The 12,408-nt window shown below is 36.6% G+C and overlaps 1 protein-coding gene across 4 annotated transcripts in view; it reads right to left on the bottom strand.

The window, feature by feature from the left end:
* UNC80 (unc-80 homolog, NALCN channel complex subunit) overlaps positions 1–12,408 on the bottom strand; it is a 176,419-nt gene that overhangs the window by 97,259 nt on the left and 66,752 nt on the right. For 3 of the 4 annotated variants that reach the window (XM_058664938.1, XM_058664937.1, XM_058664940.1), the window contains exons 23-24: positions 5,748–5,960; positions 1,585–1,720 (exon numbers count right to left, since the gene is read on the bottom strand). In XM_058664938.1, coding sequence (XP_058520921.1) covers positions 1,585–1,720; positions 5,748–5,960 — 349 coding nt within the window. Of the gene's footprint in view, positions 1–1,548; positions 1,721–5,747; positions 5,961–12,408 lie in introns of all 4 variants that reach the window. The other variant, XM_058664936.1, reaches the window with a different exon arrangement.

The following is a 12,408-nucleotide window of genomic DNA, read 5'->3' as shown; positions in this document are numbered from 1 at the left end:
TTGAAAGCAAGATATTTACAGTATAAACTTCTGGACTTGTTCTTTTCCTACTGAGGCTATCATACAGACTTCTTACAAGTCCTGAAGACAATGAACTTGTTCTTAGCCCAGATCCTAGTCTATGAAACATCTTGTTGCAATGGGTAAGGATTGAATTCTTTGTAATCTTAACAACAAAGAACATATCAACCTTAACATATTGGTAAATGACACTGAAGCGATTATATTGAGAGTGGTTTGTTTTGGCTTATGAGAGTGCATACAATGAATGTTGCCGCAACTCCTCTTTACACGGAAGGGTCCTTGGACAGACAGGATAATTGACTTTGGCAACAGGTCTCATGTCAGGCCTTCATTAGGTTCTGGGATTGCTGAATAATCCTCAAAGCTTTTTATGGACAAGACCCAATTCTGCAAGTTGTTCTAAATTGTCTAAATAGTCTACACTGTCTTTGGTTCATCCTTCATCATTAGACTGAAAGGAAGATAGGGGGATTTAGTGTCTCGTCAACAGCTAAGATTTGCCCTGATTTAGTAAGGTCTTCAAAGGGTAAGATCAGGAAAAGTACAAAGACATATTCTGTGATGTGAATGGAAAGGAAAACCATACATTTACTATTTATATTTAATTCTATTCACTGTTACACTATAATCATTCTTTTACATTTTGCGACTGCAAGGATGTGGTAGGATTGGATTCAACTGATTATAAAAATGTTAAATATAAGTATTGAGACAAAATTTCAAATCACGAGGGAAGAGCCAGAGGAAGAGACCTCACTATCACTATCAAGACAGGAATTCCACAGCCATACACATACACAACCTTGTTTAACATAGTACACATATAAATGAATAATGTTGACAGATGTAACAGAAATGTCTTTGTCTCTGCTTTTCTATGATGAGACTCAATTTTGTAATATACTTGGTTTTCAATGTTTTAGTGATTTGTATAGCAGTGCATGCTTAATTATCTTGGTCTGAATTTTTATTTCTAAGCAGATAAACAAAACAAATTGCAAACTTCTGATGCACTGATTTTCCATATCTATATTCTCTTGGAGATTCTCTCAGAGGTGTTTAATACTAAGTTTATAAAATAGCAAGAATCAGAGGCCAAAAAGTAGTGTTTTTTCTCCCTCACAATCACATGCAGCTTTCTGGCCTTGTCTATTTCTTCTCTTTTCTTTACTCTCTCGTTAAACTATCAATTATGTTTGCAAATGAGTGAAGTTGAACCTACAGCAATGTGTAAAAACAAAAATATAATGATAATTAATATAAGTAGTATTTACTACACGCCATGCAATATTGAACTTTTATATATCATTTAACACTCCTAAGAGTCCTATTAGGTAGGTCATACTATTGAGTAGAAGTGAAACTGAAACACAGAATAAATAAGTTGTCTTTTGGTATGACCTTAAGTACATGCATCACATGTGCAACAGAAGGGGGAAAATGCAGTCGGGAGACATGGGAAGGTGGTAAGAATATGAAAAAATAAAGAGAAATATTAAGTGCTCCCAAAGCAGAGGTTCTTACAAGCAGGGGTTCTTGTAGTAAAGGGAGTCTCCTTACTGTCATCTAAAAAGTCTTCCTCCTCATCCTCCTTTCTCAGTCTTCTCTTGGTCTCTTCATCATAAATAAGACCCAATAGGTTGGCGGGGCTCTCACTCTCCCCATGACACAGCTCATTCAGCCGGATGCCAATTGCCTACCGTGAGAAAAAAGAATGGAACAGCACAAAGCATGTAAGACTCAAAAACTTGAAAAATTTAAGTTGCTAGCCTGAGACTTTTAAGCAAGTCAAACAGAACTGTCACCACCACCAAAAAAGGTCTTGGTCTGATGGTGGTACTTGGAAGAGACCTTGCAAAACAGACGCGCAATTATGAGTCTGATATGAAACCAAGAAGCTGAGTAGTGACACTTAAAGTGGACATTGTTTCTGCATTGATTCTCTCAGGATGTTGTAAAAAAGCAATTCCAAATAAAAGTATAATTTATAAAGCTAAAGAGTTGATGAAAAGAGAAACTCACACAGGTTAATCTTAAATGTCTGTATAACAATTTGGGATTCCATGTCTTGTCCAAGGATAGAAAAAAGCTTTATAGTTATGTTTATTTTTTTCCTTCACTCACCAGGTATTTATGAATGATGTAATTTGCTACACATTAACTAAAACACAATGTTGAGTAAGTTAGTATAGCATGCTAATACCTTTGTAGAATGTGTCCTAGTATTTTACAAACCACTATAGAATTGCCTCTGACAGATCAGAAGGTTGGAGAGATTGAGAGCCTTGCTGAAGGTTGCTCATCAGGCTCTGAACCGGGATTCAAACAGTGCATGGTTACATGTGCCTTGAACAAAGGAACTTAAGAATCTATTGGGGAGGAAATAACATATGGAAATACCATGCCATGTAGAAAAAGAGATGGAAGGCATTTTATTAGCTCAGCATTGATGTAATTAAACCTTAAGAATCAGAATCTCACTGGAGAGGCTTTGAGGAATCAGTGTTTTGGCTGGCAGAGAACTATGACAGCAGATACTTGGAGGCCTTCCAAAGATCCAGGTGTTCAAGGACTGACATGTAGCTCCTGAGTGGAAGCAGTATTTTATGAGAGGAAATAATGTACAGGAAGACTGCAGAGGCAGAATATGACTACATCTGACAGTTCTTGAAGCTGAACTTGACCTTGCACTCTGAAGAAAGATGATGATATTTATTGATTGAGTTGTCATTTGAGAATGATTTTGCTAGCTGCCTGGGTGTCCCATGATTAAACATTAATGCAATGCCCTATCATTATTGAATATGTATGTGTACAAAGGTAGATAAATATTCTTTAAGATCATTAGTTCCTTTGAATTCATCTTTCATAATCCGAGAATCAAATCATTAGGCTAAGCAAGTTTGACTTTATCCCTAGGGAACAGGCTAGTCACTGATGTATTTTAAATGGGATTAAAAACACAATCTGATTTGTATTTTAGCTTAATCACCGTGGTAGCATTTTGGGAGCACAAACTGGAGATCGGTGGGGTGGGGGGTCACATCTGGGAGCTGGAGATCACTGAGTTCTGTATTGGATGAGCTGTGTCCCAGGGAGACAGTCTGATCAGCAGTGTGTGGGGTGGGTTGGATGAGGGGAGACTGTGGAGGAGGTCAAGCAGGGAAATACCTTATATATCTGGATGAACTGTAATGGAGATCTGGCTGTAAGGGCTTCAGCGATGTGGTAGAGGTAGCGGTAACAGGGGAAGCAAGTTTGGGATGTGCTCAAAGGTTATCATGTCCTGAGATGATGGTGCCGTTAGGAAGAAGGGAATGTTCAGGGAGGTTGTGGAGGTGGGATTGAGGTTATGTGGGGACAAGCATTTTATTTTGGTTAGATTGAGTTTTGTGATATTAAGTGAATGCCTCCAAAGTACAGATGGCAAGGCAAGCCTGGGATCGGAAAAGTGCTACTGGCACTCAGCTAACAGTTGGAAGCACAGGAATAAATGTAACCCTGGAGGAAATTATGCAGGAAGGAATGTTAAGAGATCTTGGAGAAAACCTACATTTATGGGGAGGTAGGAGGCAAAGGACCAGGGAAGGAAATGGAAGACAGAATAGCAGCCTAAGGTGGAGCAGGCAGCAGGGTCCAGGGCTGCAGGAGGAGAGGACATCTGTCCTAAAAGTACCGAAAAAGGCCCTGAGTCAAAATCTCTGAACGAACACACAACACACGTGAACCCTCTAAGCTCAACACTTAACTAATGCTATTCTCCTCCCTGAGAGAAACTTACAGGATTTGCAATTGTTGCTATTATTTCAGAGGAGCTCAATTAATGGGAGGGTCAAAACTATCTCCCCACAGTGAGGAATTTGGCCAGTTTTACCCAAAACAAAGCAAAACAAAATAAGAACCTTTTACAGGTAAATTAAATGAGTGATGGCCTTGGGAGGCCCTATGTCAAATATTCAAATTAATCCTACAATTAAATATTCCTACTGCACTGAGAACCGTAAATGGGATTGGCATGATGTGAGAGCTGTCTTCTATTCCATGCCCACATCCCTGAGTCGCAGGAAGGTCTGTGAACACCTTCTCCAAAGTAATCACATCAAGCACATAGTCCAGTCATCATTTACAAATTCCTACAGAAAAATCTCTTTTTATGTCCTGTTCAGTGTTATTAATAAGGAAGAGATGGATCTGTTTAGACGAACTCCTTCAAGTGAAGATAGCGTAGGGTTGGTTTATTTGTAGTTGCCTATTGTTTGTGAAGAAAAAGAAAAGGATTGCAAACACCCCTTCCCTTAAAATAATTAGACAATAGAAAGTATACGTTTCTGTTTCCAAGTTCGCTGGAAGAGGTTATGTTCAAAGTTATCTGATATTCAGGGAAGAATTGCAGAATATTTCATTAGCAAATGGATGGATGTTTTCAATGTGTTCTAAAATTGAAAATGGAAGTGAGGAGGAGAGAGAGAGAACCTGTCAGCTGCTCTCTGCTGTGTGGTGACTACAATTTGCATCTGATTATTTTAAGAAGAACAAGTTGGTCTCTCTTAATCAAGAGTCATTTCTAATTTTACAAAGTCATGAAAAAGCAGCCATATAACTAGGAGGTTAAAAATATTACATTTTCAATAGCAAAAACACTAAATGTCAAGGAGGGATAAATCATGTTTTAGGGATAGTATGGCCATTGCTAACCTAACATTGGATCAATATTTACAAAAAATAGGTAATTTTTCATTACATAATGTTGTCATTTACAATCACATTTAATCATCAGCTGAATAAATTATAATAACGTCAATATTTTTGTTCTTATAGACAGACTGAACACATGCTGGATGCCATTCAGGCCTTTTGAGGTACTCTGACATAGTGCAAAAGAGAGGTGGTGAAACTGGAAGACAAATATTTTGCATTGAGAAGCATATTTTTTAGAATATCCATAGTAGATGCACTAAGCTAAATTATTAAAGAGAAATTACAATAGTATCCCTAGGAATATTTAAGGAAAGAGGAGAATGATTTTTTATAGTGTTTTTGATTTATGGTATTTAGAATTAGGAGAAAAACCCAGTCTTCTAGTTCTCTTAAATGTCTTTTTATTCTTTATTGCTGCACTCCCACCTTTCCCACTCACGCAGACGAGGGGGTGAAGCAGTTGCAATTATTTAAAGGATCCACTTTACTAGAATTGCTAAAGAAAATTCATCCAATCATGTTAAACCTAGTTTTTCAGTTGTGTGTGTACGTGTGTGCGTGTAGTCATTTCCAAGCTTTTTGGGCAACTAATAGAAGCCACATCAGTGACACTGAACATTCTATCAAGAAATGGGGAAAAATAAGGTCTTGAAAAATAAAACTTAGCCTAGGGCATCAAATAAGGATGTGAATATTTAACAATTATTACAAAGATGACTACATCATGATGAGTACAGTAATTAAAAGCAAGTGTTTGAATTCAGCTTGGGGGGCAGAATATTAATGGATATGGAAACTGTAGCAAGTTACTTGATCTGTCAAACTTTGATTTTATTAATTGCAGAACAGAGATAGTAGTGAGAAGATTAAATGAGGATTTCCTCCCTGCAAAAGTTTCCTCCCTGCAAAAGACTCAGTGTTTGGTCCACAACAGACATTCAATAAACTGCTTCTTGAGCAAACTCTAATAAATCACATCTTCACATAGGTATTCTCATTCTTAAAGCACAGAATCGAAAGCTCACGTCTCCCCATTGGTAGAAGAGCTTGGCGGCATTCCACTGCAGCTTTTGGTTGCGCTTGTTGCCCACAATGGGAGATCTTCCACGGGACAGGCCTTTCTTGGTGATGTTCACGTGGTGCCCCTTCATCCACTCTGGCCAGTTGCCTCGGTTGCAGCGGTGAACAAAACGGGCACACTCCAGGAACAAGGCTGCCCTGGCCACCACAGGGGCTTCCTAGGTAGGGTTGTTCAAGCAAAGAGTAAGGTAGGATTAATAAACAATAACCTCAAAGTTATCTTAAAGAACTTACTCTATAGGAGTCAAATTCAGAAACATTTGGAAATGTCCCTCTTTGCAAAAGGTATGATGTCACAGAATCATCCAAACACTGAAATTTCATTATTTCAGTCCCCATGTGTTGCCTTAGTTTGATCATATTTCCCAGAGTAGCATCAGCCCGACCCTGACAGTAATGAGAGATCCTGGAACTGAACCCTCAAAGGCAAATCTGCATGTTGAAGAATCACTCATTTTAAGCACATATTTTTCCTGTTTTCTTATTCTCAGGAATCTCAAAAATTACATGCATGTGTCTTTCTACTTTTAAGGGCATGTGGAATTCAAATGTGAAAGAGTTCTTAATAAGGACTTAAATGTGAAGATTGCCCTTTTTAACTGAAAATTTTAATATAATATAAATGTTCCATTTCTAGAAGTGGTTTTATTTAAACCAAAGGTGTCAGTAGTGATTTGATATTAATAACAGTCTCTGATCTATGACCATCCACATGTTCACAGCAGCTATCTTTGCTTCTTGAATAGTAAAAAAAGTGCTAATTATATTTTGTTGAGCTTTCTTTTTTCCCCTTTCAACTTTAGCGTGAATTACACATCAAATTCTGCTTAAATAGGTCTAGTTTCAATGGAAAATGTTTAATGCAGAAGAGATTTAGTTGATTAATGTGGTAAAGCATTTTCTTTTTAAAGGAAAATGAAAGTTAGCTCCATCTTTTCAAAATGTGATTGAGGAAAGTAAAGGAAAAAAGGACAGTTGATGTCCCAAAACTGAGTTGAAATCCATGGCGAGGACCAGACAGTCCACTGACCTTTCCCAAAGTTATAGGAAATGTTTAGGGAAAAATGAGCCCCTCCTATAGAAGGTTAATAGGCCACAAGAAAAATCTGCTTCAACTATTAATATATGTTTTCATGTGTGCCTGTTTTTAAAAAGATGTCATAAAATTAGCTATGATCTTAGAGTTACCTAACAAACATGGGTTATTCAGAGCAATAGATTTTCAAACTGAAAAAGCTGTCTTCATTTCCAACAATGGAGTTCTTAACAATGCACTGATTCATATTGCTAAAACAGGGGCTAATGTACAGAGAATTAAGTGACAGTTAATTTCTGTGACTTGTAATACATAAACCTGTGGTCTGGGAATAATATTTTCATTGTGGCATTTAAAATAAGGCATATTTTCCCCTCTGATACAGCTGAGAATAGTACACACAGGATTCAACCTCAGGTCTCTGATGCTCAGCCATATGCTGGTTCCTCTTTGGTGTCTACACTGTCTTATATAAACCTTAGGAAAAGAGAATGTCTACAATTCAGGTAGAAAGGAAGTATTCAAGCATGGGACATTGGGAGTTCCATGTAATATTTTCTAAAGCACAAATAGACACCCACATTACTTCCCCATTTAAAATTGGTCAGTTGGCAGATCCACCTTAGTCGCATAATAAATAAAGATACAAAGCATGTTTTATGAATATAATCATAATTTCTGCACTCCCACCTTATCTTTCATTTTCATTTTTTACTTTTGGGGGTTGCATGCTTTAAATTTTCTTTATAATCACAAGCTTAATTCTCCACTATAGAACTCAGCAAGTTGTAAATTGAAAGAATACTATTCCACCAGAGTATAGACAATGGATGTAAACAATAATCAAATCTCAAGATGTCAATTACACTCATATACATTACATTTTCCCACTCTGTATATTAGTTATCAGAGAAGACAAACATTTTTCTTGCTGAATGACTTATTCACCACAAATAAGTCTGTTCCCTTTGAACAAATCACTAAACAAATACAAGAAAAAAAAGATACATTACCTTGGTGGGTTGGTTCATCACCTTTCTCCTCCTATCTTAATTATACTGTGATAGGATTAGATCAAATGAATTGCAGTTTCCCAAATATGTCTCCTTATACATTTCATATACTATTTCCATGACTTACAGAGCCCTGAAACGCCTTTTCTAACTGGGAAACTCACTCTCAAGATGCAGTTTGTAACCTCCTTTGACAGGTTTTCCTTAGCCCCACGCACTTCCAAGCAGAGTTACTTAGTTTTGAGTCATAGCATCTCAAATATAATGGACAATTCAAATAAATTAGTCCATTAACCACTTTCTTATGGGTTTCTTTGTATAAATAGCTACCAAGGATTCTGATAGGAAACTATTTACAGAGAATTTTTACAAAGCATGTTCTTCATTGCTACAGCATGAAATGACAACCTTCATGAAAAGGAGGTACTCATGTGCAGAATCTATGATTAATTCAAGGCAGACTCAATGATGAGAGTATGTCATCAACTCTGTGAAGACTAAGCCTGGGAAACAGGTCAAGGAAACAGCAGAACTCTAGATGACAGAGTGGGACAACCTCTTCCCCAAAGCCATTGATAGTTCTATGTTGTACCGTGCAAATTAAATGTTGTTTCTTGTATTAACTTAATATCTCAGATATGCTTATCTGTCTGAAAGAAGCTGGAACATCTGTCTCTAAAAGCAATGTCAGTTTGGAGAGCAAGGCGAGTGACATAAATTTATTCTAAGTCTGTCACATTGTGATATATTCTTAATATAAATGATGGGGATTCAGTGCTTAATGACAGGAAGACAGAAACAACCTCACCAAAATAGTATCATGGGGTGAATTCTGGATTCTTCAGGATTAATAAAGGTGTAGATCATGAATATATGATAGAAGATCATGCTACCACTTCTCACTATTAGGTGACAATTAAGAGGATTAACATTAGAGTAATGAAAATCCCAAATTGTAATATGTGAAGCTTAGAAAGCTCAAGGCATTTCTGAACACAAAGCAATTTCAATTTTCTGATCTCAAAAACTTCTCATGACAAAATTCAGACATTGTCGATCCTTAGTTGTGGGAAATTATAATCTAAGATTGGAAATTGAATTGGGAGCAATATGAAAATATCTCCTATGGATTATACAGTATGACATTAAGAAAGGGCTGGTTGACATCTGATTGATTTGATCCACCTAAGTATCCAAATCCAGTAACATATGGAAATGCCACTGTTTGCATAGGGGGTGATATCACAGAATCAACCAAACACAGCAATATTAGTATAAACTCATATGGTGCATGAAGGCAAGCTGGGAGTTCTATATTTAAGGTGGTTGTGAATAATAGTGATTTCCAGGGTACTGTATCATGCATATCACTCTATGGAAAACTGAGGGAGATAGAGAGGTAAAACTGTAAAGGCTCTAACGTGCATCTTAGGAGAAGACAGATAACAAGCGCCAAATTCATTCTATGCAGGCAACAGTAATCAGAACTAAAAGTGACTGTTATTAATTACTTTTTAAGTTCCTTTAAAGTGTAATTTTATAAGTGTGATTTTAGGGGCAGTGTTTGGGAATATCCTGGACATAGATTGTTCTTGGCCATAAAGTTAAGTCAAAATTTCCCACCTTGATGGAGCTTACCTCTTATGTTTCAGTGAAACCTGAAGAAGCAGCGAAAGATGAAAGCATGACAAAATGGATAGGGATGGAATCACATCACAAAACAGCACAAATGGAGAAAAATGAATCAGAAGAAAGTTGCATGGCTGAAAAGAATCATAGAGTATCAGAGGCATAGTTACATGCAAACACCTAAGCAAAATTTGTCACCATTGGCATACCATGGAGAATTTTAAGGGCAGTCTCCTCAAATAAAAAGTATGTCCACCTAGTTCACCCTTTTTTGTTCCATAAAGCTACAGAATGGTTTAAATTATATCATAAACACATCATTTATAGACAAGCAAGAATAAACTTCAACTATGAAGGCAGTATTCTAGGTAGAATCATGTGAAATTTGTAAATTTACATGTAAAAACAAGGCAGTATCAGTGATTTTATATGCTCCAATCTTACATAAGACATTTCTACAATGATTATAGTGTTGTGTGGCTAAAAGTGCAGAAGTCATCAGGCATGCCATTGTGTGGCACAGATTTCCCTAACATTCTACAATAAGAAAACTTGAAGTATCTGCCTTGGATTTCCTTTGCCATTTTTCCTGAACTTTATGACTTAAATGTATTGAGTGGTTCTTTTATGAAAGTGAAGCAGAGAATTGGGATATTAATTCCAAGTTTTATGTTATAGTGCCTGGGGACCTAACAAATACTGTTACCAAGATGTGATAGTTAATTGAAGGTTATAATTGCAATACCTTCCTTTCCCTGAGGAACTATATCTAAATTTATTATGTGAGCAGAAATTTTGACTGATCTTGATAACTTATTCAACCTGGGACAATAGGTAACTCTTTTTAAAGGGTAAATATTCCATGTTGGCCCCTGGGGAGTTACATAAATTTTTAAGTTCTTATTGGCACAAGATGCCTGTTTACATAGAGCCAAGAGGAATAAGTTGTTATTTTGGGTTTTAGTATGTATTGGAACCTTGATTGCTGGAGGGCATATGCTTGTGAGTCAGTGTTTATTACTTAGCCCATTTTGAATTAGAGAATTGAATCATTAAGTAACTGACTCACAGGCTGCCAGGTTGCCTCTGCCCCTACCTACTTCCATTTAAATCACTCACTTGCCAGGATGCAAGCAGGCATTATTGTTCAGCAAGAAGTTTACATGGCTATAGATCTTAACACTTACTCATATTTGGTAATTATTTTAAAAAGTAAATGAGAACTTCTGTTCTTGACAATATGATGAAGGAAGTGTGGAAAATATATTCTTTTTGGTTGGAATACCTAAAAGTATTGCATAAACTATCCAAACATTTCTCTATTCTGTTTTGCTTTTTTTCCCTAAGGTAAGACAGAAGACAACTGGAGAGGATAAGTGACAAGAAATGGTTGTTTTGAAGGTGAAAATGAGTTGAGCTGGTTTAGAAATATTTACACTGAGGATATCAGCATGGCTCACTGTAACATCTGGGTCTAAGCAAGTTCAGGTCATTTACTTGAATAAAATCAGTCTTAGGTGGGACCCACCACCAATGGGTGAATAAGAAAATCTTCTCCACCCAAGCTGGCCTGTCTGATCTTTTATGGCTCTGTGTAGAGCAGAAAAAAAAAATTGAATGAGAACCCTAACCCTATATTCTCATTCAAATTCAGGGGAACAATGGGTACTATTTCCACATCCCTTGGCCTATAAGTAGTTTAAAACGACTGTAGATTGGTAATATTTCCAGACATATGCCAAATGGAAGAATACTTAAAAAAACTCAAATGTTCACTCTTGACAATACATGAGAATCTCTGAAGACGCATGAAACAGATTCCTTGGCCTTGTCTGTAGATTCTACATCAGTAGCTCTGGTAGAGGATCTGGAAATGTCCATGTCTAATATATTTACATGAACTGCTAACGTTATTGGTTTACTGAATAACAATACTTTTCCAAACACAGGTCTTAAAGTATTCCCACAAATAAAGTTCTAAGGAGCAATTCCACATGTAAAAGTACAAAAGAAATGATCTGCTACGAGCAACAATCAACAGGAATAATGAAGTGTAGACTCAAATTTATAACAACTACAGTTATTAATGTTACACTATATCAAATACATCAAAGGTTAAAGTGGCTATTGATCATCTCATGAAGGAATTATGGTATCAAAGTCAACCAGGTAATTTTAGAACAAAAATAAATGGAAGTTTTAAATAAGATGCAGCACTTGAAATTTAAACATCAATGGATAGACTGCAACACACATTAAATCAGGCTTTTCCAATTTAGAGTTATGATCACTGTTTACAAGGAGGAAAGGGGCAGAGGGCCAGGCAGTGTGCTATACTTTATGAATAACAACCAAAGAGCCTTCAGGCACTGACAACTGTTTGCTGGTGGGTGAAACTGTCTCTGTTAAGGACCATTGCGGCAGAGACAACTGAAAAAGAGCAAAGTGAAATGAAAGAGATAACTTAGAAAAATACCCAGGATATAGCATGGAGAGAGACAGACACAAACAAAAATAAAAATCTCCAAGAAAAAACAAAAACATAGCCAAAACGAAACAAAAGCTGCAACAGAGGTTCTCAAATACAGAGGAAAATATGAAAAGATCTATTACATATCTTTACAATTTCAAGAAGGAAAAGATTAGAAAAACTAAGGACACAATATGTTGGAGGTAATAGTTGAGAATTTGCTAGAATATGTATCATATGCGAATGACATATTCAGCAGCTGAATCAATACAAGTGTGAAAAAAATTCTAGAAACATTTCGGTGAAGCTCCAAAATACTAACATTAGAAGGAAGATACAATAGCTGACTGTGTGGAGGGCAGGGAAGATTACCATTGATGGAATGCTAAGCTAGAAAAGGGTGAGGTAATAACTTTGAACCACAGAAAGAACACGTCACCCTCTAATTTTAATGTCAG

The sequence above is a fragment of the Ochotona princeps genome, chromosome 5, assembly GCF_030435755.1.
Source record: "Ochotona princeps isolate mOchPri1 chromosome 5, mOchPri1.hap1, whole genome shotgun sequence".
NCBI lineage: Eukaryota > Metazoa > Chordata > Mammalia > Lagomorpha > Ochotonidae > Ochotona > Ochotona princeps.
This window is presented reverse-complemented; position numbering and strand designations above follow the sequence as displayed.